The sequence below is a fragment of the Macaca nemestrina genome, chromosome 1 (genome assembly GCF_043159975.1).
Source record: "Macaca nemestrina isolate mMacNem1 chromosome 1, mMacNem.hap1, whole genome shotgun sequence".
In the NCBI taxonomy this organism is placed as follows: Eukaryota; Metazoa; Chordata; class Mammalia; order Primates; family Cercopithecidae; genus Macaca; species Macaca nemestrina.
Genome location: NC_092125.1, coordinates 186,812,654 through 186,839,137, shown reverse-complemented (window position 1 = coordinate 186,839,137; position 26,484 = coordinate 186,812,654). Strand labels below are relative to the sequence as shown.

General features: G+C 49.3%; 1 protein-coding gene across 2 annotated transcripts; it reads left to right on the top strand.

Moving 5' to 3' along the window:
* Nucleotides 1-5,543: 5,543 nt before the first annotated feature.
* On the top strand, nt 5,544-24,619 carry CYP4B1 (cytochrome P450 family 4 subfamily B member 1). 2 transcript variants are annotated; one of them, XM_011764080.2, is made up of 12 exons: nt 5,544-5,772; nt 16,070-16,211; nt 16,402-16,446; nt 17,762-17,889; nt 18,734-18,858; nt 19,166-19,317; nt 19,463-19,569; nt 20,344-20,534; nt 22,337-22,470; nt 23,251-23,315; nt 23,417-23,499; nt 23,917-24,619. In XM_011764080.2, exons 1-12 carry the CDS (start codon nt 5,593-5,595, stop codon nt 24,098-24,100), a joined length of 1,536 nt encoding a protein of 511 aa, XP_011762382.2. In that variant the 5' UTR covers nt 5,544-5,592; the 3' UTR covers nt 24,101-24,619. The 2 variants fall into 2 exon arrangements, with proteins under 2 accessions (XP_011762382.2, XP_011762383.2); XM_011764081.3 differs by lacking the exon at nt 5,544-5,772 and adding an exon at nt 14,831-14,872.
* Nucleotides 24,620-26,484: the final 1,865 nt, after the last annotated feature.

The window sequence follows — 26,484 nt, the reverse complement described above, 5'->3', positions numbered from 1 at the left end:
CAGGTTTGCCCCAAGTAGTTCCCAACTTGACTTTTCCCTGTAGTTTAGTGATTTTGGGGCTCCAGATTTGTTTTCCTTTCACAAGGATAAGACAAGGATAAGACAAATAACTGCTACAAGATTGAAAGTGAATGCAGCTAAGAAGAGTTGCAGACTGAGGTAGCAGATTTAGAAGACTGGCCTAATTGGTGTTTCTGAAGTGGAGGCGTGGGAGGATGGCATCCTGGAGGAAGACAGCAGTTAGGAAGGACTTGGATAAAGACAATCTCCTTACGTCCATCTCCTTTGCACCCTCCCTTCCCTACTCCCATAGCCCCAGACCTCTTCAGACACGTGGGAATTAATCTTTGCGAAAGGCCTGAAGATTTTTTTTCCCCAAGGAGTTTGAAAGGGAGCCTTCTAGTCTTGCCCTACAGGCCTGGATAATGTTGGTGGTCTCTTAGGCAAGTACCAGTGGTCAAGGAGATCTGCTATAGTAACTCTGCAGCCTGGGGTTTAGGATCAATGGTATGTTGGGAAGTGTTTAACAACTGGCTTCTCAGGGGAAAAAGTGGGATTTGTAGCATTTGCCAATTTCTGTCATGTAAATGTTAAATACTCCCATCATGGCCAATTTCAAGCTGCTAATGTGACACCAAACCTAGAGTTGGGAAGTGATATACACAATCTGCTCTTGAGAGCCAGTGCCAGCCTGTTCCAGCACACTAATGGACTGGGGGCCACTTACAAGACTTTTTTTTTTTTTTTTTTTTTTAACAGTTGAAGTTTTCTGTGGGATTCTTAAGGGAAAAACTAGGACTACTGGGTGGAAGCTTCCAAGAATGTTGGCTTCCACAAATCACACTGGCAAGATGGCCAGGGGTGAGTAGCTAGTAGGCTCAGGACCTGGGAGTTGACAGAAGCCTAGCCTTTGGCTCTGGTCACATGATGACTTGTTTTTTGCCCTAAAAATGTGGGTGGCTGCCAGATTTCAGCCAAGGGGTGGAGAGCAGGGTGTATGACAGATAGATCATGAGTGCTGGGCTATATTTCTGGCAGGAGAAGTTATGTAGGACCTCTGAGGCACAAGCAACATCCACCCCGCTCATCCTCCCTCTGACTTCCTCTCCCTGTCTGCCATTCCAGGCTATGCTCTAGCCCCCTTGCACCCCATCAGCCTTGAGTCATGCCTTCTGCCACCTCCTTGTCCAGGTTTGTCATCTTTCACAAAGATCAGTGCATTGATAGCTTCCTCTCCTCTCAAAGCCTTCTGCAGGCCTCACCCCTACCAGCCCAAGTCATGGCACACATACAGAGGGGGTGATCTTCCTGAACCTCACCTCTGATAACTCTTGTCCCTCTGCCTTAGGCCCTCTCCATGGCCCCCTGCAGCCTAGAAGACAAAGTTTAGTCTCCTTACCCCCCTATTGAAGCTCCGTGCTAACCCTGCTCTTGACACTCCAGTTTCCTGACATGTTCCTCTCCTTCGTGTTTTCTGCTTGATAACGTCTCAGATATCTGTTTCTTCTCCAAACTAAGCCCCTCACTTTCACCATATCCAGATCATTGCTCGCTCTTATCTTATGGGAACTTTGCCCAGCATAATATCACTTAGAACTTCTCTATGAACCCCCTCAGTATTTCCCGGGCAAGCCCCACTGCTCAAAATGTACCAACATAATCCCACTTGTCACTTCCCAGGTTAATTTTATTCAGTTTGTTCCAAGCTAACCCCCTAAATATGTTTCAGCCCAACTTAACCAAGGCTTTCCCATTTTCCTGGGTTTTCACTAGTATGTCACATAGAAATACTTTGGTTTCAAGCAGCAGAAAACCCAACTCAGATTGAATTTAAACAAAGAGGATTTGTTGGCTCATGTAATAAAAAGAGTCAAAGCATTGGCCTGGGCAAAGCATTCATGACTAAATCCTCAAAAGTAAATGCGACAAAAACAAAAATTGACAATTGGGACCTAATTAAACTAAATAAACAGCAAAAGAAACTATCAATGGCTGGGCGTGGTGGCTCAAGCCTGTAATCCTAGCACTTTGGGAGGCTGAGGTGGGGGAATCACGAAGTCAGGAGATGGAGACCATCCTGGCTAACACAGTGAAACACCGTCTCTACTAAAAATACAAAAAATTAGCCAGGTGTGGTGGACAGCGCCTGTAATCCCAGCTACTTGGGAGGCTGAGGCAGGAGAATGGCATGAACCTGGGAGGCGGAGCTTACAGTGAGCTGAGATTGTGCCACTGCACGCCAGCCTGGGTGACAGAGTAAGACCCCATCTCAAAAACAAAACAAAAACAAAAACAAAAAAAGCTATCAGCAGAGTAAGCAGACAACTTACAGAATGGGAGAAATATTTTCAAGCTATGCATCCAACAAGGGACTAATATCCAGAATCTATAAGGAACTTAAATCAACAGTAAACAATCCCATTAAAAAGTGGACAAAGGACGTGAACAGGCACTTTTCAAAAGAAGATACACAACTAACTGAGAAGCATATGAAAAAATGCTTATCATCACTAATCATCAGAGAAATGCAAATCAAAACCGCAATGTGATGCCATCTCATACCAGTCAAAATGGCTATTACTAAAAACTCACAAAATAACAGGTGTTGGCAAGGCTGTAGAGAAAAGGGAACACTTACACACTGTTGGTGGAAATGTAAATTAGTTCAGCCACTGTGGAAAGCAGTTGGAGATTTCTCAGAGAACTGAAAATAGAATTACCATTTGACCCAGTAATCCCAAAGGAAAATAAATTGTTCTACCAAAAATATACCTCCACTCGCATGTTTATTGCAGCACTATCTGTAATAGCAAAGACTCACAGAATCCACCTAGGTGCCCATCAGCAGTGGGGTCAGATAAGAAAATGTAGTACATATACACTGTGGAATACTACACAGCCATAACAAAGAATGAAATCATGTCTTCTGTGGCAACATGGATGCAGCTGGAGGTCACTTTCCTAAGTGAATTAATGCAGAAACAGAAAACTGCATGTTCTCACTTATAGGTGGGAGCTAAACACTGGGTACAAATGGACATAAAGATGGAAACAATAGCCACTGGGGACTCCGAAGGTGGGGAGGGAAGAAGAGTGGCAAGGGTTGAAAAACTTCCTATTGGGTACTATGTTCACTATTTGGGTCATGGGTTCAACTGAAGCCCAAACTTCAGCATCATACAATATAGCCATGTAACAAATCTGCACATGTATCCCCTGAGTCTAAAAAATAAAATAAAATAAAATAAAATAAAATAAAATAAAATAAAATAAAATGTAAAAGGTAATTCTAGCTTCAGGTGAAGCTTGATCCAGGAGTTCAAACAATGTGACTGATATTTAATTCCTCTTGGTATGTTTCTCAGTTCTGTTGCTATAGTGTTGAGTACATTCTTGTCTGCCTCTTCCCACATTGATGGCTTCTGAGATTACATGCTTTAGGATCGACTTCAATATTGAAGAGATAATCTGTTTCAAGATAGCTTAAATTAAATACTGGAAATAGAATTTCATTTGTCCTGATCGGCTGACTGTGGTCACGTGCCTATTCTTGAAACAATCAATTACTGTGGGCAAGATGAATGCAGACTATGTTAAATAAATATAAGCCCATACTGGAGTTGAGGGTGAGGGCACTCAGAATGCACCCCAAAGCTTGTAAATTCATGGTACTGGGTGGAAGGGGGAAGCAAGGAACAGATTGCTGGGGAGTCATTCAACCAACGTCCACTCTACTCACTCTACATCTTCTAAGCTAACCCTATTCACTTTCCAGGTAAATCCTATGTGGTCCTTGCCAGGAGCCATGGCTCTTTCACCAGGTGGGAGCCCATTCAGGCTTTCCTCAAAACACTCCATCATATGACCAGGATGAAACTATGCTGATAAATGAATTCACCATAAAGAATGGAATTTTGCTGATAGCTCATCATGTTCCTTTATTCTCTGACTTGAGTGACTTGCTTTTTAAATGGCGCACTCAATGTCTCAATCCAATAAAATAAAGCACAAATGTGAAATTTCAGGAAGTGTGACAGACCAATGGAGAAGACACTTTTGGAGTTCTTTCATTGTACTCTTTTCTTGCTTTCTCTGCCTATGGGTAAGATTGGACATGATGTCTCCCCAGCAGAGGAGGAGGCTTGGTTTCCTGTGCCAGAGGGGACAAGGAATCCATGTTGATGGCTTATCATTCTTTGAATTAGAACCTGTTATCTGAGTTCTGAGATTTGAGATCCAAGTCCACCTGATTGCTGGTTTTTTCCTGCCACGTCCTTGCCAAAAAACTATCAACAGAGTAAGCAGACAACCTACAGAATGGGAGAAATATTTTCAAGCTATGCATCCAACAAAGGACTAATGTCCAGAATCTATAAGGAACTTACAGATTCTTGCTCTTATCTCTGCTGGGAGGTTGACTTCTGCAGACTGACTCCCCAGGCTCCTTGCCATTTCACTTCTGATTGGCTTGGCTGATTGGAGACACTAGTAAAAGATTGGGGATGGGAGATGAAAGAGTTTAGGACATTTTTGCTCCATTCTTTCCCTGTTCCAGCATCACTTCTCTGGCACTGACTGTGTTCCCCATAAATACAACTCCCACCAAGCTACAGGAGCATGATTTCCTTCCCTTGTTCCTTTAGTTTTGGGGTATTGATGCATTTCTTGTTGTTTCTAGTTTCTGCATGCCACATCATATCTTGTTTGATTTCTTAAATCTGCCTGCCTCTTTGGGTAGCATACCCTCCCCAGGCAAGGCAGTGACCTGAGCCTGGGCTGTGGCTTTGGGTGCTGCCACTGTCTTGCTGTGCAACTTTGGATATTTCTCTGCCTTTCTTTGAGCCTAAGTGCTTCCATCCAGCCAGGAGGGACTGAATTTCATGACTTCTTCTCATCACCCTGAAAGTTCTATGTTCCTAAGTGTCAAAATGGCACTATTGTTTTAGGGGTGGAGTTGGCCCCTTTCTGACCTGGTATTTCCCTTTTGGGGCTAGAACCTTGTCTCTGAAGGTGACTCACAAAAAAGAATTCAAAGCATTGCGAGCCTAGCATAAGTGCTAGCTCTCTCAAGGGTTCATATTGAAGGGGACACTGGAAGCTTTCTTGAGAGAAAGCGTAGGCAAGCTGAGCCTCTGCTTCATTATCTGGGAAATGGGTATAAAATGTGAGTGCCTCCGACCTCCTTTGCTGTTTGGGTTAAATGAGATAGTATGTAAAAAGTGCCTGAAACATTCACAGTGCTTATATGAGAAGGCAGTGGTTATTATGCTGATGATTACACCAAGAATTGCCATCTGTTTGTTTTAAGGAATCAAGGTGGGATGCCCATTGCCTGCTTTTTTTTTGGAGTTCACTATTAGGTTTCTCTTTAGCTGAATTTTGGGAGAAGGCCACTAGGCTCTCTCTTCTGTTGTTTGTGGCTTTGGGGGTTGCTGTCTCCGCCTTATGGCACTCAGCCCAGTCTTGGCTGCTGCTGGCTTCAGGGAGTGGCTGGGGCTGGGAGCTGACAGGATGCATGGGTCCAGAGTATAAAGGAAACCAGGAGCAGCTGGAGGCAAGTCGAACGAAGGCTGGGTGACTGGAGTTCCAGCCATGGTGCCCAGCTTCCTCTCCCTGAGACTCTCCTGCTTGGGCCTGTGGGCTTCTGGGCTGATCTTGGTCTTAGGCTTTCTCAAGCTCATCCGCCTGCTGCTGCGGAGGCAGAGGTTGGCTAAGGCTATGGGCAACTTCCCAGGGCCTCCAACTCACTGGCTCTTTGGACATGCCCTGGAGGTATGTGGAGGTCGGGGGTTGGGGAGAAAGAAAACATCCTCCCTTCTTTCAGAAAATCAGGTCTAATTCCTAGGGTGCTGTGGAGAGAGACTTCAAACTTGGGCAGGGGGATGATGTCCTGGGATCCATGGCTTCCATTCAGCTTTCCCACTGGAATTTCTCCTTCACTCCAGCCTTTCAAGCTGACTTCAGAAGTGGGGGCAACTTCCAAGTCAGGGCTCAAGCATGCCACAGACGCCTTCTCTTCATTCTGAGGCCCGAAGTTTGGACCAGGTTCTGCTAAAGGCTCAGCAGTGACAGAAAGGCAATGGCAGAAATCCAAAACCTCTGAATAGTCCATAGAAGTGGGCAATCCGTTGAAAGCTCAGTCAGCATCCGCGTTGTTGTGTGTAGTGTAAAGATTTCCATTTATAAGGCAGGAAATGAGAGTGAGCATGAAGACGAGTACCACCACATGACAGGCTTCACCGAGTGTCTAGGTGGTTGGTGTCCCCAAAGGCAGGGCTCTCCCGGCCATGCCTATGGGTGGCTCAGGAGCCGTGATACCTTCCCAGGTTCAGATCATGGTTCATCTTCCTGCTACTCCAGGAACTGAGTAACTCCTATTACTCCAGGGTGGAAACTACCTTAGCCCCTGCTCTTAGGAAGACCTCTTAGTTTCCTACTGTCATGGGGATCTAGACCAGAGGTTTCTAATTAGACACAGGGCAGGGAATTGGAATCGACTGGGAGAAGCAAATTCCTGGACCTCCAATCCCTGGAGATTCTAATTTGTCAGATTGGAGCTAGGAGTTTACATTTAAAAACCTGTCTAAGTGTTAGTGTTTTGATCTGCAGCCAGCTTGGGGAACCCAGGTAGAGGTGCCAGAGACTTTTCTTTCTTTCTTTCTTTCTTTCTTTTTTTTTTTTTTTGAGATGGGGAGTTTTGCTGTGTCTCCCAGGCTGAGGTGCAATGGCGCAATCTTGGCTCACTGCAACCTCTGCCTCCCAGGTTCAAGCAATTCTCGTGCCTCAGCCTCCCAAGTAGCTGGGACCACAGGCATGTGCCACCACACCTGGCTAATGTTTTCACTTTGTAGAGATGAGGTTTCACTATGTTGGGCAGGCTGGTCTCAAACTCCTGACCTCAAGTGATCCACCTGCCTCGGCCTCCCAAGGTGCTGGGATTATAGGCGTGAGCCACCGCACCCGGCTGAGATGCCAGAGATTGAGGCTCAGAGTGAGGCAAGTTCCTTCTTCTACCTCCTGAACCCACTTTCCTCATTCTCAGTCTGGGCGGGGGGCACTGCTTCTCTTCCTTGATTGACACTAGAAATGAGCTTGACCTCTAGGCTTTTTCTTGCCCTGACAGATAACCCTGTAACATGCATCCGGAAGACATCCAGGAAAGGAAAGAGTAGGTCAGAGAGATGAATCAGACCCAGGCCTGGGGTTCAAAGAGCTTATAGTCTGAGGGGAAAACAGACACCAGAGCCTTGCTCCAGAGCTGGGCGAGGTTCCTCCCCAGGATTCTGCCTTAGCCCCATTCTTTTTGTCTCAGCACTTGTCCTGTTGGGTTGTTGTCTTCTGTTTACCTGTTCATCTTCCCCACTAGGCTGTGGCTTCTGGAGGATGGAGATCTGATCTGATTCATCCCTGTACCCTCAGGGTTCAGCATAAAGCCTAGTGTAGTGTAGGCATCACTGAACGAACCAGTAGTGAATGTTGGAGAGTAGGGAGAGTATCCACAGAGGAGAAAGCATGATGGAAAAGAAAAGCACAGGGACCAGGAAGGCCTGGGAGAGGGTTTGCTAAGTACACAGGAGGGCCAAGGGAAGGTTGAGGTCTGACACTAAAGCGGTACAAGAGGTATTTAGAGAGAACTTTCTCCCTTTCTTCTTGTTCCCTTTCCACTTCTACCTGCCTTCGTCAAATTGTGTTTGCCCTCAGCCAGGGGCTTCTTTAGGACAGGGACCTTGCACCTTCACCTCCAGGTCAGAACTGGCTGTTTTCTTTCCCCCAACGGCCCCCACCCCCACCTTGAGAGTATGCAGAGGGCCTGGAACACAGCCTAGCTTTGGCTTCTTGGCTCGAACACAACTGTCTGAAGGGCCTTCCCTTGGCATCAGGTTGAGCAACAAAGGCTGGAGGGGTGACTACTTGTGAGAACTACAAAGGTTTCCTGGGGAACCATTGCAAACACAACTTCTGCAGTCCTCCAGGGTGTGGCGCCTCTGTTCTCCCTTGGATTCATACCTGAACTTGAGAAATGGGGAGGGCAGAGAGGGGATTATTTTCCCTAATGTAAAAACGAGGACATTGAAGTTCAGAGGGTGCAAAGTATTTGTCTACGTCTGTTTAGTAGCTCAGGAGTTAGGTCAAGACTGGGCCCAGGACTTCTGCATTTTAATTCATAACATTGTGAGTCCATAAAAGGTTACTGCAAAGTTGATTCTTAGGCCCAGCAATGATGGGAGTAGGAGGGGGAGGAAGACTGGTGGGTAAAGGGACTGGGGGCAGGGAAGAGCTGTCCGTCAGGATTAATTTCTCCTTCTTGGTCTCCAATTACAGTCTGGAGGCCTTGGTAGCATCTACCTGTCATCCTCCTCAATTCTCAGAATGTGTCTTCTGGAGATGGGGACATGTCCTATTCTTCCAGGGTCCCCCTCATTCCAGTCTAGGAACCAGGGAGGACTTTGCATGTAGTAGGTGCTCAGCTATATTGCTGGCCTGAGGTTGGAACCCTTGAAAGAAGCCAACAAATCTGATGTGTGTGTGTGTGTGTGTGTGTGTGTGTGTGTGTGTGTGTGTGTGTGTGTGTAGAATGTCAGCTCCCAGACCAAGGAAATGAGATTCTCTGAGACTGCAGAGGCCTCTTTCCCAGCGATGCCATTTGCTGTGACAGTGCCCTTGACCTTGTACTGTGTAGTGAAGACAGGGCTGTGGCTCATTTTCATTCAGTAAACATTGATCACAGGCCTTTGCTGTGCCTGGTTAGCTAAGCCACTTTACCTCTCTGTGCTTCTGTTTCCCTGTCAACAAAGTGGAGATAATCATTTTTACCTTACTGGGTTAGAAGGGGTTAGAAAGAGATAAAGTATAGGCATTTTGGGCAGATAAACGTCAGGTGTTAAATCATTGTGGAGGGATTCTTGCTACAAAACACCCTGGGGCATTTGCTTTCTTCATCACCTTCCTTCTTCTCAAATCAACCCAGTCTTTGTGAGCCAGATACGGTCCCTCTTTCCTAAGCAACCAGCAGTGTCTGATCAACAACTCTGGGTCTGGTCCTATGCTGAGGCCAGAGGATGAAGAATCAAGACAAAGAGGTTGCCTCAGAGGAACTAGGTCTGTAGGAGAGATGAATAACACAGTACAAGTGTAACCAACCCTTAGGCCTAGAGAAGGGCTCCTCTCAGCGTGGGGAGTCAGGGAGGTCCAGGGAGGTGATGATGAGGCACATCCTCAAAGATCTGGAGGTAGAAACCTGTGGCAGGAAGTGCAGAAGAAAAGGCAGAAGGTGCTATCTGTGCAGAAAGGCACACAGCCTGGAAAAAGCAGTGTGTTTAGGAAATTAAATTGTCTTTTGGGGTCTAGGACATACCTGTGTTAGTAGCTCAGCAGTTCTGCAGTGGTGACAGGGAGGACAGAATGGAGAGGATGAGGCTGGAGGTGGACAGGGATGTCACACAGATCCTTGAGGCCAGGTCAAAAGGCTTTACCTTATTCTGAGGATGATGGGGAACGATGGAAGGAATTTAAGCAAGGGAGAGACAAGCTTAGACTTATGTTTTAGAAAGATCACTTTGGCTTCAGGGTGGTAAACAGACTGACAGAGGGCAAATAGGAGGTAGGGAGGCTAGGGTGGAGGTGATCCAGGCCTCCACCTTGTGTTGGGGAGTGAGCCAGTGGGCTGGAGGGAAGTGGAAGGTAGAGCAGGCCAGGTCTTGGCATGGGTGGGCACAGGAGAGAGAGGCATCGAGACCTCCACCATAGCCAGATGTGAGGGTCAGCGAGGGCCCCTCCATGTAGCAGGAGAAGGAAAGAAGGATTGCCCTTGGAGCTCTGTTAATTGGAGGCATCAACACAGCTGGATCAGAGCAGAATCTGGCAAAACTCATCAAAAGAGAGCCATAAGACTGGACTGTAAACAGGAGGAATGCATTTTTTGTTTCAATTTTAAAATGTGGGCATCTGAGACCCAGGAAGAGGAGGCTCAGTGGTTGGCAGCCCTGTCAGTGCCTGGGTATGGAATCCTTGAGTACTAGATTTGGAGAACTCTGTGGCAGAGTCTCCTCCCATGACCTGCTACATCTGGCTCTTTTCACTCTGGTTTGCTAATTTCAAGGTAAAAATCACTTGGTGGGCCTGCAGAGTGGAGGGGCTGCCTCCACAGGACATCCCTCTTCATATTGATATAAACAATGGAGAAAACGACATTCCGTATTCCTGGCTAGTTTTGGGGTGGGTGATGGTTCCATCTCCAGGTTCAGTAGGAGAGGCAGATTTTGGGGACAAACGTGTATGAAGATGTGTATGAGCGTGGGTTTGGAAATGCTGGGTCTGAGGAATCTGGAGGGTGTCATGCAGAGAGTTCCGGGGGTTGATTATGATTCTGGACCTCAGGAGACAGGTAAACTGGAAAGAGCTGTCAACTGAGAAATTGTTGGTAGGTAGATGGCACAGGAAACCACAGAAGCAGGTGAGAGCTCTCAGGGAGAAGATGCAACAAGGGAAGAGGCCAAGGACTGGATCTGGAGGAACAAACAGTGGGTGAGGAGCTGCCCAGGGGGGCCACTGGGAGAGAGGGGAGGGCATCCAGGAGACATGCACGAGAGATGGGAGTCATCTGGGCTCAGCACCGGGGAGGGTGCTGGATTCCTTAGCAAGAGCAGCATAGGAGAGGTGGGGCTGTCGGAAGGAATTGGAAACAGTAGTCACAGTTCTTTAGAGACGTTAGATTATGAAGGGATGAGGAAATAAGGTGTTAGCTGGAGGAGGAAACTGAACCAAGGGAGGTTTGGTTTTGTTTTCCTTCTTTCTTTTCTTTTTTTTTTTTTTTAAAGTGAGAGACTTGAACAAGTTTTGAATGAGGATGGGAGGGAGCCTACAGAGGTGAGGTCTGTGATTTGAGAGAGAGGGGCTGATTGATAGGTGAGGTACCTTGTGGGGAGGGTCGGAATCCAGAGGGACTGGTCTTGGACAGGCCCTGCACGCTCCTCTCCTGAAACAGAAGTAAACAGAGAGGCTGGGCGCAGGTGGAGTGGTCCTTCAGGTCTGCCAGCTGACTTTTTGGGTTTTCTTATCTGATGGGTTCTATTTTCTCTGGGAAGTAGAGCAAGGGTGATCTGCCAGGAGTGAGGAGGGGAGAGGTAGAGGGGGCAGTTGAAAGAAAAGTTTTTGAGAAGCAGATTGTGGCTGATGCCATGGGGCTTTCCAGAAGGCATTTCTGCTGCTCTTTGCTGAAATGTCACCTTAGAGAGGCCTTCCTAGCCCACTCCCATCCATAGTGGCAGCCCTGCCCCTTACTCTGCTTTTTTTCTTTCGGGAGTTATCACTACCTGAAATCGTACTCTTGGCGTGTTTGATTCTTGTTTATTTTCTTTCTCCCCGCTTGGAATGTATGCTGGTGGGGCAGGGCTTTGTCTTGCTCACCGCTGTAACCCCAGAAACTAGCACTGTCTCTGGCTCAATGCCCATGTGTTGGAAGAGTGGATGAATCTCTTGGGGGGACCCAACTCTGGGCAGCAAAGCTGCCCATGCAGACTGACAACAGATGACTGCATCCTCTTGGACTCTTGGGCATTTCTTGGGTCCCTGCCCTCCTGCCTTTTTAGTTGTTTGGATGCTTTCCTGCATTCCTCCTCTCACCTGATTGGGTGCTCCTGAGTCTGGAGTTCATCTTTGGATGCTGAAGACAGGGAGGGTGTTGGGGGCAGAGCACAGGCTTTGGAATCTAAAGACTGGGGCATGATGCTAGTTGTGTGACTTTGGACAAAGTCCATCATCACTTCCTAGCCAAGGCATGGTGGCTAGAGAGTCCTGGTGACCACACTGATCTCACCCAAAGTCCTTTGCTCCTTCTATTGAGCTAGGGGTTCTTTCTGTATGTTATCTGTTCACATGTACATGTGTTTATTTGTCTTTGAAAGGGAGGGTGGAGGATGAAGTCATGTTTGTCACCAGCATGGGAGGAATGCTCCCTGCTCCCTGGGGCATTTTGCATTTGATCCCCTCTTTTCAGGCTCTCCATGGCTCTGTTCAACCTCATGGCTGAATCCCCAGTGAGTTTGTGTACATTGAGTCTGCTTTTCCCACTGATTTTTATAGTTATTTCAGAGATGCTACTTCTACTCCCTTTTGGTTGGTTTTTCTTGGCTTCTAGCTCTTTAGCTTTATTTAAAAACTTGGCAGTGGCTTGGACTCATGCACACATGGAGCCCTGGTAATCTTGGGTGTGGGGAGAGGGACCATAGTAGGGAGACAGCCGAGACCAGGGCACCAAAGGGCACCTAAGGGTGTCCATCCTGGAGGAGAGCAGAACTAGGGGGTTTTAGCTCCCCACTCCCAATCCCTGCAGGACTTCCCTGGGCAGTGGGAGCCTGTGTGGTCCCAGAGGGAGAGCCATGGGGAAGGCTATGGGCAGGTGGCTTTCTCTTTAGCGACTAAGACGCCTTTTGAAGAATTAAGACTGTCCAAAGATGGTTGGGGTGTTTTGAAAAGAAGTTGCCTGTCAGTAGAGATGTTTGAGCACTTGGGCAGGGATTCTTACCAGGTGTAGGTGCTGGGCAGGCACCCTGTGTGCTGGGAATCTGAGACTGACATGACCTGCCTTGAGGGAACAATGACATGCTGCCGAAAAGCAAACCTCTTCGTCTTTCTCCTCCGTCATCTTTGGTTTTTCGAAACTCTTATCCCCATTTTGTGAGCCGACTTATTTTTGTTCTGAAGCAGCCCCCTGGGGCACTGCAGCTGCAACACACTGGTCAAGGGTAGCTTGTTTCTTGGACACTGGCCCACTGAGCTTCAGGTCAACTGGCTGATGGCTTGAGCAGGCTTGCTAACAAGGGCTGCAGAAAGAGCCTAAGCCAGGATCCCTGGTCTCCCTTAACTCACACTGGATGAGTAATCCAGTTGTATAATCCTGAGCTGGGACACTTACAGGGCTGGGAGGTCTGGGACAGGAAGAGAACAGGGCGTGAAGATAATTCCCTTTGGTCTTTGTATTGCACTTTTCCGCCTATAAAAAGAGGTCAGGGTTCCACTAGGCAATGTTGAAATCCCTTTCCCATCTGATTCTTGGAGCAAAGCTTACTTTAGACTCTTGGGAAGCAGAGAGGAGAGTGGTGACATATGCTTGCTCTTCCCAATCCTTCCTGTGATTTATTTCTGGTGAGGTCAACAAGGAGTGCCAATGTGAGGGTGAGGGTGGGAGGTGAGGCTGGGGAGCTGGGATCAGTGAATTATCTTCATGCCCTGTTCTCTTCCTGTTCGCATCCAGTTGTGTAATCCAGAGGAACTGTCCAGGCAGCCACGTATACCCCACAGGGAAGACGCCTCAGCCCTCTTGAGGGGCTGCAGCTGCAATAGTGGGACCAGGTGCTGGGAGCTGTCCTCCCTCTTACCAGGCTCCTGGGGTAATCAAGGCAGGCGCCCGGCAGGTGCTTCTAGTTCTCTAGCTTTATTTAAAAGCTTGGCCATGGCTTGGGCTCATGCACACGTTTTTTATTTATTTTAGATTTATTTATTTCTTAAATAAATCTAAAGAGCTAGGAGAAAGTCGGGCACAAGGAGGCAGTGACAAGCTGGCTGCGACCTTGATCAGGGCACAGGCTGTGAATGTGGTCAGTATGAGACCAGGGTCTTGTGCAGAGGTGCACAAGCATAACTGATAAGGAGGGGAGTGAGGCTCGGATGAACCAGATCAGCCAAAGTCTCCTTCCGACCCTGAGATCCTATGAGTCTGGCTTTTTTGTGATGTAAGCCTTTCTTTGACCCATCCAATTGGGCTTTCTGGACCTGGTAGGGATGGAGAGAAGGGGAATGGTCAGATGACCAGGAAGTTGGCGAGGAAAACCCAGCAGGGCAGATGGAAAAATAAGAGACACTGGGGAAAGGAGCACTTCCAGGGGTACCAGCCAGGAAGGAGGCAGGGATACCAGGTTTCCTCTTACCTGTGTGTGGAGATGATTTTTATCACTTTGTGTTCTTTTTGACATTGTGTACTCAAGGGCAGTGAAAACTCTTACAGTCCTGTTGGGTTGAACTCAGGATTCCGAGTTCAGAGGCAGTGAGGGAAGGGATCTATGGGATGATTACACACGACTCCACAGAGGGCCTAGGAGGGGAAGAGCCCTAGAGAAGGCATAGACAGGTGGCTGGAGGCCAAAATAGGCCCAATCCCATGAGCCCTTGGAGATAGTGGCTTGGGCCAGAAAGGATCCCTCGGGGCTACATTATCAGATGCCTGTGTCCTTCTTTAAGAATATTCCCTGGAAGATACAACATGGATGTCTTAGTCCTTTGTGTTGCTATAAATGAATACCTGAGACTGGGTAAAAGGTTTATTTGGCTCACAGTTCCACAGGCTGTACAGGAGGCATGGTCAGTGTCTGCTTCTGGTGAGGGCTTTAGGAAACTGCTATTCATGAGAAGGAGCAGGCATCACATGACAAGAGAGGAGGAAAGGAGAGAGAGAGAGAGAGAGGGGTGCCAGACTCTTTTTAACAAACAGTTATCATGGGAGCCAAGAGAACTCACTCAATCCTGCCAGAATGGCCCCAGAGCCATTCATGAGGGATCCACCCCTATGATGCAAACACCTCCCACGAGGCCCCACCTCCAACATTGGAGATCACATTTCAAAATGAGATTAGGAGGGGAAAAATGTCCAAATTATTAAGGTTTGGATATTTTTCCCTTCCTAATTTGTGTGGATACCATAAATGAGTAGGTGGCAATTGTGAGAGAGAATTTTAGAGAGAAAAAGCAGGCCCAGCACAGGCTCAGGCCTCAACAAGAATTTTATGGGATTGTAACCTAACATCTCTATTCCTCAGGCTCGCTCCTCTTCCCTAAAATGGGACCACTTAGAATTGTGAGGATTCAATCAGGTCAAAATGTAAGTAGCTTAAACAAGGTCTGGCACGCAACAAGTGCTTAATAAAGATTAGTCTTACTATGCCTCCTTACAAACTCCAGAGCTTGGACCTTTCCTAAGGCCCCTGGGCAGACCACTAGGAGCGTTAAGTGTATCTTTGAAAGACTCCCACTAAATGAGGAAAAATAGTTAAATACATTACATCCCTATAGTGAAATACTACACGACTGTTAAAAATATTAATGACAGTTAAGTGCACTAGCCTGGAAAGAAGGACAAGATATGCTTAATGGAAAAAGGCTGGTTTTGCAAAAATATTTATTATATAACTTTGTTTACTTAAAACACCTCTGGGTGAGTATATGTGGCTATAAAACCTCCAAAGGACATGTACCAACCTCTGGATGACCCATTCAAGCTCATCCAAGGTGACTGTCCCACCATGGGACACCTCCTGGAAGACACCGTGGTCTTTCCCACTCCAGCACTTTTGTGCTTGCTGTTTTCTCACCCAGAATGCTTTTCCTTTATGCTTCACACAGCCAGAGCCTCACCATCCTTCAAGTTTCACCTTAAATGTTGTCTCCAACAAGAAGCCTTCCAAGATCACCCTATCGAAGCAGGCCCTCCCTGTTAGTGTCTCTCATAGCACTGTTTTTATTCTCGGCAATCACTATTGTCTGTGATTATTTTACTTAATTGTCTACTTGTCTATTATCTGTCTTCTCCATAGAATGAAAGGGCAGAACTTGTCTGTCTCATTCCTCTGAGATGTTGAGAACAGAGACCTGTACACGTAGGCCCTCAATAAAAATGTGTTGAAAGATGCGGCAGGGGTGGAATTGAGGCTATTTCTCTATTGCACAATGAACAAATATTACCTTTATAATGAAAGAGCTTTAACGTGGAGAAGAAAGCACTTTCTGGCTGCAGTGCAGCGGAGAGTTGGTGGCAGGTGCCAAGTGGAAGCAGGTTGGCTAGTTTGGGGATGTTGAGCTAACCCCGGCGTGAGAAGAAGGTGACTTGGACTTAGAGCAGTGGTTGTAGGGCTGGAGAGGGCACTAGGCCTAGGAATGTTTAGGGGAAGGGAGTGCAGGAGAGTTAAGGAAGCAACCAGGGCCTGCCTGAGCAGCCTTCTCCCCTGCCCTCCCAGGAACTTGGGGCCTGGCTAGAGACAATGTGTTCCTGAGTAAGCTTGACCTTCTGTCATCATTTCAGATCCAGCAGACGGGGAGCCTGGACAAAGTGGTGTCCTGGGCCCACCAGTTCCCATATGCCCACCCACTCTGGTTCGGACAGTTCGTTGGCTTCCTGAACATCTATGAGCCCGACTATGCCAAAGCTGTGTACAGCCGTGGGGGTGAGGAGAGAGGATGGGACTCTCAGGAGAGGGTGGGGCTTCCTGAGAACAAAGGGCTCAGGGCACCATGTGAGGAGGAGGCCTGGGCCTGTGTACTAAGTCTGGGCGGCTGAGGTGCCCACCCTACTCATAAACAAGCCTTCTCTAGGAACCCCGGGTCCCTGCTTGACCTGATTGTCTCCTCCTGCAGACCCTAAGGCCCCTGATGTGTATGACTTCTTCCTCCAGTGGATTGGTGAGTGAGCACCTGCCTTCCCTGCCATGCCCACCTCAGACCCATGGTGCTGGGTGACTAGGATCCTGCCCTGTCCAGCTCAATTGGTTATCCCAGATGGCCTAGTTCCCGGGTACCCATCCTAAGCTCAGCTCTCAGTGGGGAGACAGGGGAGGAGCAGGAGAACCCCCAGCTGTGGAGCCAAGGCATCTTCTCTGGCAGGGTCTGCCTTCTCTAGACAGGGCAAAGGCTCTGGAGAATGTGTAAGTGTGAAGAACAGTTTCCTGAAGGAGGTGGCACTAGAGTTGATCCGAAAGGAGATTTAAATAGGTGGTGCTGGCCAGGGCAAGGGTCTGAGGAAATGGTGTGGTGGTAGGACCACGGCTGGTCACCAGAGGCTGTGAGGCTGTCGGGATGGCTGCAAGGTAGAGCCCAGCTGGGAGATGAGGCTGGGCAGGGAGGACAGGTCAGCCTTGACTGCCAGGATGAGGAGGTGATTTGATGTCGAGAGTAGGTGGGAGTCATTGAGTATTTTATTTTGTTTTACTTTTTTCTTTTCAGAGGTAGTCAAGTTAAACCCACTGAGTGTTCTTTAGCCACCATATGCTTCTCCAAAGCTCCTCTTTTACTCATGATCCTATGAGGTCTTCAGTGTTTTCCTGGGAGCTGAGAAAGGGCAGGGCCAAGAGGGAGAACACATTCCCAATCCTATTTACTCACCGAGTACCACTGGGAAGTCTGTTTGCTTCTAACACTCTTTTCAGTTATCAATGGGAGGATAAAATTAGAAGGCAGACAGAAAAGGATCAGGAAAATGAAGAGGTGGTTTTGGAGGCAGGAATGCATTTCCATTGCTGGGTGTGTTGGGGTGGGGTAGGAAGGCTCCCACCTGAGGCCATGAAGCACGAACACAGTGGGCCATTCCCCAAGTCCTGAAGCTGTGGCGAGTCTCAGCAGCTGACAGTCAAGGCTCAGCAGGCTCCCCCCGCTTGACCGTCCCCAGGGGGATATATGTCCTTTGTCTCATATCTGGCAATGTCATCTGACACAAGTTCCTGGACCCAGGATTTTTGGGTGCAGCTGAGAGGCAGAAGCTGAGTCATCCTGTCCTAAGGAAGGAGCTCACTCAGCCAAGAACTGCTGCCACCTGTGTCCTGAGGCCCTGGTAGCCTAGGGCGAGAGCGTGGAGGGCAATACTGGGTCACTTAGTGGCCCATCCTTGGAGGGTTCCAGGCTCAGGGATGGAGTCAGGTAGGATGTGCTTAGCCCCAGGCTGCCAGGGGTGGGGCGGTATCTCCTGGACTGACCAGCCCTCTCTCTCCTATCTCTTCCCCAGGGAGAGGCCTGCTAGTTCTTGAGGGGCCCAAGTGGTTCCAGCACCGCAAGCTGCTCACACCTGGCTTTCATTATGATGTGCTGAAGCCCTATGTGGCTCTGTTCGCTGAGTCCACACGTGTCATGCTGGTGAGCTCCCTGTGCCAGAGTAGTGGAGGCTGTTGGCTGCTGGGCTAGCCCCTCTCCACCATGATTTTGTCCTGGGGAGAGCAGGTGGTGCTCTGCTGTGAGGAGAATAGCTGAGCCCCAAGACCTGTTCTGCCTGCAACAGCAGTGCCAAATCCCTGCATTGCTGACATGTGCCACATGCTGCCACTGAGTAGGTGCTGAATCTCTGAGTGTCCTGGCAGCCCGGTCCTGGTCTCCATCAGGAGACCCAGCCCTCTTTCCTCCCAGGCCAAAGGGTCTCTGTGAGAACTTACTAAGACTCCTAGCATAGCAGGTTTGAGGACTGCCTTTATTTGAGAGTATAGGGAAAGGCTTTCACACCTAAAAAGTGTCTCCTCACTTTCTGTCTACCACAACTGCCCAAAATTCTGTCAATACAACTCATCTCTAAGAGGGATGTCAGAGGTCAGGCTCAGAGTCTCAGGGCTGGATAATCCCCAGGTTACCCAGGCTAGTCTTTCCCCTTATAGGAAACTCCTCTCCAGGATTACTTACACACACACTGTGCTGGGGAGCTCACCACCTCTCAGCCGTCCTACTCCCTTATAAGCTACCCTGACTGGGAGAGAACATCTGTGTGCGGTGCGAGATCTGCCTCCTGGTCCTGCCCTCTGAGCCCGTAGCCCAGAGGCTGCCAAATTGCTACCTACCCTACCCTGATATTCCAGCAGGATGGAGGGCAGGGCAGGGACTGGGAGTGGGTGAAGGGGGCTTGGTGGTGGAGGATAGGCTATGGGTCCTGGAGTGAAGCTTGTGGCATCCAGTCCAATTGACCCCCACATTGCCTCCTATCCCTGGACTCCAGGACAAGTGGGAAGAGAAGGCTCAGGAGGGTAAGTCCTTTGACATCTTCTGCGATGTGGGCCACATGGCGCTGAACACGCTCATGAAGTGCACCTTTGGAAGAGGAGACACCGGCCTGGGCCACAGGTCAGAGGCCACCTCGGGGCTGACCACACTGTCTCCAAAGCCAGCTTACAGGAGAGAGTTGGCAGGGGTCCTGGGCCCTGACCTGAGAAGAGATAGTGTCCTGTCCCAGGGAGCCTTAGCTTGCGGGGAGCCAGAACTTAGACTCATGGTGGGGAGAAACATCTGGCTTTAGCGAGGAGGCTTAAGGGCAGGAGAAGAAGGGCAGGATGCTCTGTGGTTGGGGCTAGATTTCTGGAATGGAGTTGCTCTGGCTCTGCTCCTGGGCCAGTGTCTAAGCCAATCCTTCCTCCTACCCTCTGCTTGGCAGGGACAGCAGCTACTACCTTGCAGTCAGCGATCTCACTCTGTTGATGCAGCAGCGCCTTGTGTCCTTCCACTACCATAATGACTTCATCTACTGGCTCACCCCACATGGTCGCCGCTTCCTGCGGGCCTGCCAGGTGGCCCATGACCATACAGGTGGGCCTTTCCAACAAGGCTCACCCCTAGGAAGCCTGGGTTCCTCCTCCTGGCCCCTCTCTTCCCCCTTCTATTATAGGACCCCAGTTGCCCTTTGGACACAAGATGGCTTCCCAGGCAGTGACGCTCTGTGCTTCCGGTTCAGACCAGGTCATCAGGGAGCGGAAGGCAGCCCTTCAGGATGAGAAGGTGCGGAAGAAGATCCAGAACCGGAGGCACCTGGACTTCCTGGACATTCTCCTGGGTGCCCGGGTGAGTACATGATTCCTCACCGCCTGAGGACTGGTCCCAGAGAGGTCTTCAGACCATCCTCCCAGGACAGCAGAAGGAGCTCTTAAGCATTTCCCCCTCTTTACTCGGCAAATATAACCTGTTCCTCGTCCCAGGAAACATATTAGCAAAGGTTCAGAGGTGGGCAGGTGTAGGGTGTGTGTGCCTGAGCTGTGGAGTTGGGAGCCTAGGTCATGTGGTAGTGACTGGATGACATTTCTAGACTTCTAAGATCCCCCAAAATGTTGGCCTTGTAGAATCCTAGAATCTTAGACTTCATTCATTCATTCATTCATTCATTCATTCATTCTGTAAGTTCTTTATTCATCAACTGTAGAAACTCACTGAGCTCTGACTCTGGGTCAGTTCCTGTGCTAGGATGCAGAGATGGGAAAGACCTGGCCCTGCCCTCCAGATGCTTACAGTCCAGCAGGGGAGATAGTAGGTAGATGTTGACCAAAATGTCTTCCTCTGGCAGGTGGTATTCTGCATGCCCAGTGAGCAGAACTAACAGTCAGGGCTGGACAAGGCACAAGTCATTTGGCCAGAGCGATTAGGGAGGGCTTTGTGGAGGAGGAGGCATCCAGGCTGAGCTCTGAAGGAAGATGGGAATCTGGGGGAAGGTCCTAATCCACCCTCTGAAAAGGAGCTTTCACTCCCTCCCTGAGACCTTCATTTGACAACCACTGCTATGAGTTCTTCTTGTTACCCATCTCCAATACTTCGAGCTGTCCTATTATGCCTTCCCTAACCCAGGATGAAGATGACAGCAAGCTGTCAGATGCAGACCTCCGGGCTGAGGTGGACACATTCATGTTTGAAGGCCATGACACCACCACCAGTGGTATCTCCTGGTTTCTCTACTGCATGGCCCTGTACCCTGAGCACCAGCATCGTTGTAGAGAGGAGGTCCGTGAGATCCTGGGGGACCAGGACTCCTTCCAGTGGTGAGTGAGTCTGAGGGTGGGCCCAGTTTATCCTGCTCAGCCCTTGGGAAGGGCGGTGCCCATCCTGTCCTGAACCATCCTGGAAATCAGGTGAGGTGGTGGCGGCTGTCCTGTTTCCCCCAGTGTCATACGATTTGTGACAGCGGGGGGTGGGGGGTGGGGGGTGGCTGGGCACAGACACACCCCTGAGCCCATTCTCCCAAAATGGAGCCTTTTCAGATGTATTATGTAGAGAAAGTTGTCAACAAGAGGCTGCTATTTTGTGTGCTAACTTCTTCTGAAGGTAGAACCTGATTACCCTTCTGGGTTCCTGGATAGAGTAGGGAGAGCTGGGAGAGAAAGAGGTGGAAATGTGGGGGTGAACAGAGTTGGGACAGCTAGGAGAGCCAGTCCCTTGCTACTTGCCTTTGGATGGCAATACTCAGCTTCCAGATGCGGTATCTCTCCTGCTGGTGAAGGAGAAAAGACTTCCCCAAACTTCATCACTTAAAAACTTTCCATTGTTTTCCCCTGTTTCTTGGCCCAAGACTGAACTCCTGAACACTTCAGGATTGACCTTGACCTCTCTTTGCAGCGTGAGCTCTGGGAGTCTCTCAGAAGCTCCTCCAACCTTGCTCGCTGTCTGCTCCCCTCAGGCTCTTGCTTGTGGTCAGACACCCTGCCTTTCTCTCTGGGCTCCTGAGCAGCCTCCAGCAGGGGCTAGGCACACAGCAGGGGTACAGAAAATGCTGAGCCGGTGGGGGAACTTTAGATCCACTTGAGGGGAACTGACCTTTAACTCCAGGGTCTGGGACCTGGAGTATGAAGCTTCATTACCATTTCTGTTGGTCATATGTGAGAATTCCCCCGCACGGGGTATCCAGGCACATGCCAGGTGCTATCAGGGCTGCAGAATGGAAGAGAAAGAGAAGCCAAGTTGCTGCCCGTGGGGTTTTGTGAGAGACAAATTCACAAACCAAACAGCGAGAGAAAATTACAGGATCGCGTGGTCTGAAGGCTGAGGGCAGAGGGAAGGAGTGAGGCTTGAATTGACTTTCTAAGGAGGGTTAAAATTCAGGCAAAGAGAGAGAGCTAGGCATTGTAGGCTGGGTAACAATGTGAACACAACCCGAGGCAGGGATTAGAATATTTATTTTATTTTCACGTGATTCCATCTAGAGCTTGAAGCAACTTAGATGACATTTATTCAATAAAATAATAAAATGAAAATGAAAAATAAGAGCCAGTGTGGAGTTTGGGAACTCTGTAATAAAATATTGCTCAGTAGTTATAGTTGGATGTCATATCTGGGCCTGAGCTTCCTGGTGGCCAAAGGGAAAAGGCACACAGACACACACACACACACACACACACACACACACACACACTCACCTCATTAAACAATGCATGAACTTTGGTTGATTCATTCAACCAATGTGTATCAGCCCCGGTTTCTTTCATTCTGCTCAGTAGGGGAAACCAAGTTGGAACCTAAAGAACTATCCTTTGTAGGCATCTATGGGGGTCCTGAGAGTTGCAGAGGTGACCTTGTCTTTGATGGCTGTGTGCACATTCATCTCTAGGGTCCTGTACCTTCTTCTACTACCAGTGAAGATGAGAAAGGGATGCAGAAAAGTGGAACCAGATCCCTTAGATCTGAGTGTCCACACCATGTCAGGCCTGGCCCAGGCACTTGGAACCCTGTGGCCCTGACTCTTGAGTATGTGGTGGTGGTGGTGAGGGAAAACTGGGGCTGGAGTCTGCTTTCTTCCCAAATCCTGTTGCTTCCCATTCCCAGAATGTTCTGGTTGTGTTGCTGGCAGGGATGATCTGGGCAAAATGACTTATCTGACCATGTGCATCAAGGAGAGCTTCCGCCTCTACCCACCTGTGCCCCAGGTGTACCGCCAGCTCAGCAAGCCTGTCACCTTTGTGGATGGCCGGTCTCTACCTGCAGGTGGGATGGGTGGATTTGGGGGTGGAAATGGAGTCCTCTGCATGCTCCTCTGGCACCCTCTGTGCCTTTAGTCAAATCTTTGCACTTTTGGGGAAGAGCTCAGGCTTTGCGTTCAGAGAGCCCTGGGTCTCAATCCCAGTCCCACAACATATTGATCAATTCTTCTACCTCTGAGCCTCCATTTCCACTTCTGTAAAATGGGGGATGAGAAGAGTATCTATGTTTCAAGGCTGCTGTCAGGATTAAAGAGACAATGTCCACCAAGGTTGCCATGTACCACCATGCAGATCATGCCCTGAAGATCACTAGAGAGCATCACTCACATAGACTATGATGCTGTGCAGTGTACAACCTGCACAACTGTATGTGGTAGCTTCATAAAGAGTGTTAAGCCTGTACCTGGTTCCTAGTAAGCACCTGGTGAATGATAGCTGTTACTGTTGGCAGTAATATTATGAATAATAATTTCCCAAGAGTCAGTCAGCTGAAAAGGTTTAATAGTTCCTTCCTGTTCTACCTCATGATGGAGGGGTTCATTCTCCCTTTATTCATTTCACAAATGTCTGTCAGGTGCTGCACCCAGTGCTGGGGTTACAGGAACTGGGCATGATAATCATCAAAGTACTGTGATGAGTCGGGTGTGGTCATGAACTCTCTGTCACTGGCAGTGGTCAGCAGGGGCTGGCACCCCAGGGGGCACTAGGGGAACTCTGACCTTTATGTGGAGGTAGGCCTGGCTTCCTAGGACTACCTGGTCACCAACCTCTGTTCTGCCCACAGGAAGCCTGATCTCTATGCACATCTATGCCCTCCATAGGAACAGTGCTGTATGGCCCAACCCTGAGGTACCCTTTCCATGGGCTGGGATATCAGACAGGGTGGGGGACTGGGAGGGTCACCGTCTGCCAGAACCTGGTGAGTGTTTAAGCAAGGCCTGTCTCCTCAGGTCTTTGACCCTCTGCGCTTTTCCACTGAGAATGCGTCCAAACGCCATCCCTTTGCCTTTATGCCCTTCTCTGCTGGGCCCAGGTATGGAGAGACCCAGTATCCCAGGCCCTCAGGACTGGGGAGGAGAGGGTGGATGACATCACAGGGGAGGCACTATTAGAAGGTACGCTGAATAAGGGGGAATCATGCTGGGTTTGTGGTGATTCTAATGCAGGAGCCTTCTTCTTGCAATTATCTTATTCCTGTCCCTGGGAAGTAGGTGGGATAGGTGAGTCATTCCAAGAGAGACCCCTATTCCAGACCCCCACCATGTGAATCTACCTAGTCTGGGACCCTCACTATGCTCTCAAGGTTTGTTTCATAAGCCCAGGTCAACCAATCTATCAGCAAGTTATTCATCCAAAAACAGTAATTGACTTTTGTTGGCTGCTAAGAGCACTGAATGCCGTCACTCTGGACGCTCCATTGCACAATGACTCTTTGTGCTGCTTGCTACAGGAACTGCATCGGGCAGCAGTTTGCCATGAGTGAGATGAAGGTGGTTACAGCCATGTGCTTGCTCCACTTTGAGTTCTCTCTGGACCCCTCACGGCTGCCCATCAAGATGCTCCAGCTTGTCCTGCGCTCCAAGAATGGCATCCACCTCCACCTGAAGCCACTGGGCCCTGGGTCTGGGAAGTAGCTCTGATGAGAATGGGGCCCCGGATGGCTCAGGCTGTGACCTCTCCCTGGGCAGCACCCTCCCCGGGCTGGATGTAGAGGAGTTGGGGCACCCTGCCTTCAGAAGGCTTGTAGTTTAGAAGGGGACTAGGCATTACCATAGACAACTCCTAGAGGACAGTGCTATGTACAGATGTGTGTCTATAAATGTTTATCATTCATTTATTCAACAAACATTTGGTGAGCACCTATTTGGTTCAAGAAACTTCATTTATCTCCTGTAATTGGCAAACTTAAAAATGCAGCAGAAACTTACATTCCAACCTTAGAGAGACTCATAGTGAACACAAGGAAAGTTTTGCCCGGACATTCGTGGTTATGACTGGATACCACTGAATAGAAGAATGGCTTAAGGGATTGCCCCTTCACTGAGATGTGTTTCTTTGTTTAACTTTGTATGTGTGTATTTCGAATATAACAGACATAAGAAAAAATTGCCTAAACGAAGACTGTACAAAATAATAAATAATTCTGAAGCAAACTCTCTTGTAACCATCATTGAAGTCAAGAAATATGGGATATGGTATCACTGGTGTGTCTTCCACTCCTCCTGAGATGTGTCTCTGTGGCACCCCTGCCGTTGTCAGTGTCTGTGTCTCACAGTCACGTGGTGCTCCAGGCATCCAGGGTTCAGCTGGGGAAGGTGGCCAAGTGGCATTACAGGGGGGCTTCCTGGAGGAAAGGAACCCTTCTCCCCCACTTGAATCAGCTTAAATCAGGCCTTGAGAAGGCCTGGGAGGCTGGATGGGAGGGGGCCATTTTCCCACTTCTGTATGAAGGCAAGGAACCTGTAAGACACTCATCTGGGAGGAGCTTGAGCTGAGGCCTCTGATTCTGGCCTCTTTGACCAAGCCTTCCTCATGAGTACTGACACTCTCTGAGAGGGTGTGTCAGTGTGAAAAGGAGCTAAGAGCTTTGGTGTGAGAAGCGATCGACAGGCTCCCTGTGGGAGGGAGATAGGAGGCTGGGGACTGGTGGGCACCAAAGATGGATTCCATTTAATTCTTCCGGTTCTCTAAGCACACTCTGCTGCCTCCTGTGATCCTGGGCATGCATGTGGGTTGAATGTGGAGTGTGCAGTGGGCACATACAGGTGTCGCTGTGCCTGAGCGTGTCTATATGTTGTCATGGAATGTGCACAGATGTGCACTCACCCTGAATCTTGCCCATTGCGTGGATTGAGCAGGGTCACTTTTTGGTCACTCATTCATGCCCTGTGGGATCCTGTGGTTAGAGCACCTCTCCATGGCTGAACAACCAGAATTCTGAGCCCCCACTGTCCTTTGTTCTCTGATCATGGCCAACACAAGCCCTCGTGTGCCACCTGATACTAGGTGAACATCCTGTGCAGGAAGTTCCCAGCCCACTCTTCTGTCCCAACCCTCTCCCTCTGACTCCAGTCAGGCACTGACTGTCCAGGCTGCTCCTTTCCTGCCTCCTCTCAGAGCGGGGCTAAAGTAGCCCAGTGATTTGGGAGGTCAGGGGACAGGGAGGGAGGCTCTGCCTACAGCCACCAATTTCGGGAGAAGTCCTGTCAGAGAAGCAGAAAAAGATGTCACATCTTAGTAAAAAGAAGGTCTGTCTATGGCATTCAGGGACCTGGGCTAAAAATGGGGGACAGCTGTGCTCAGATCCAGCAAGAGAAGCAAGGTCTAGATGGAGAGAGGCTGGCACAGCAGGGACACCAGTCCAGTGAAGCTGTGAGAAGTAGGGGACTGGGTGTTGAAACAGCCCCCAGGCAGTCACCAAGTGTGGACAGGGTTGAGGATGTCCCTGTTCACTCAGGGTGGCCAGCTAGAGGCAGGAAACCACCACCAGACTGTGGTGTGGGGGAGGAAGTGCTTGGGGTCCGACATCCTCTCCACTGGCCAGACTCATTTGTCTACCGGGGCTCCTCCCAGACCTTACAGGACAGCTGCCCACTCCGTGAGCTTCCTGAAGAGCCTGCAGACCTCATGTGTGAGGGAGACTGACAGGTGCCTGGTGATGTGGCCAGGCTGGGCTCCCTTTTCATGTCTCATTGCGGGTATGAGAGGCTGGGTCCTTGAGGTGCTCATGCCAGACCAGGCCTATGAGGCTTTCCTGCTCAGCTCACAACAGCCCTGCTGGTTGGGATGTGGTGTGTCGCTGCTCAGACTCTAGTTGCTAACTTGATTCTCAATGTGGCGGTGTTGGGAGTCTGGGCCTCGTGGGCAGTGTTTGGGTCATGGGGGTGGATCTCTCATGAATAGATTAATGTCCCCCTGCAGAGGCATATGAGTTTTTGCTCTAACTGGAAGGGATTAGTTCCTGAGAATGTGGGTTTTGAAAGGAGCCTGGCTTCCTCAGTCTTTCGTGCTTCCTCTC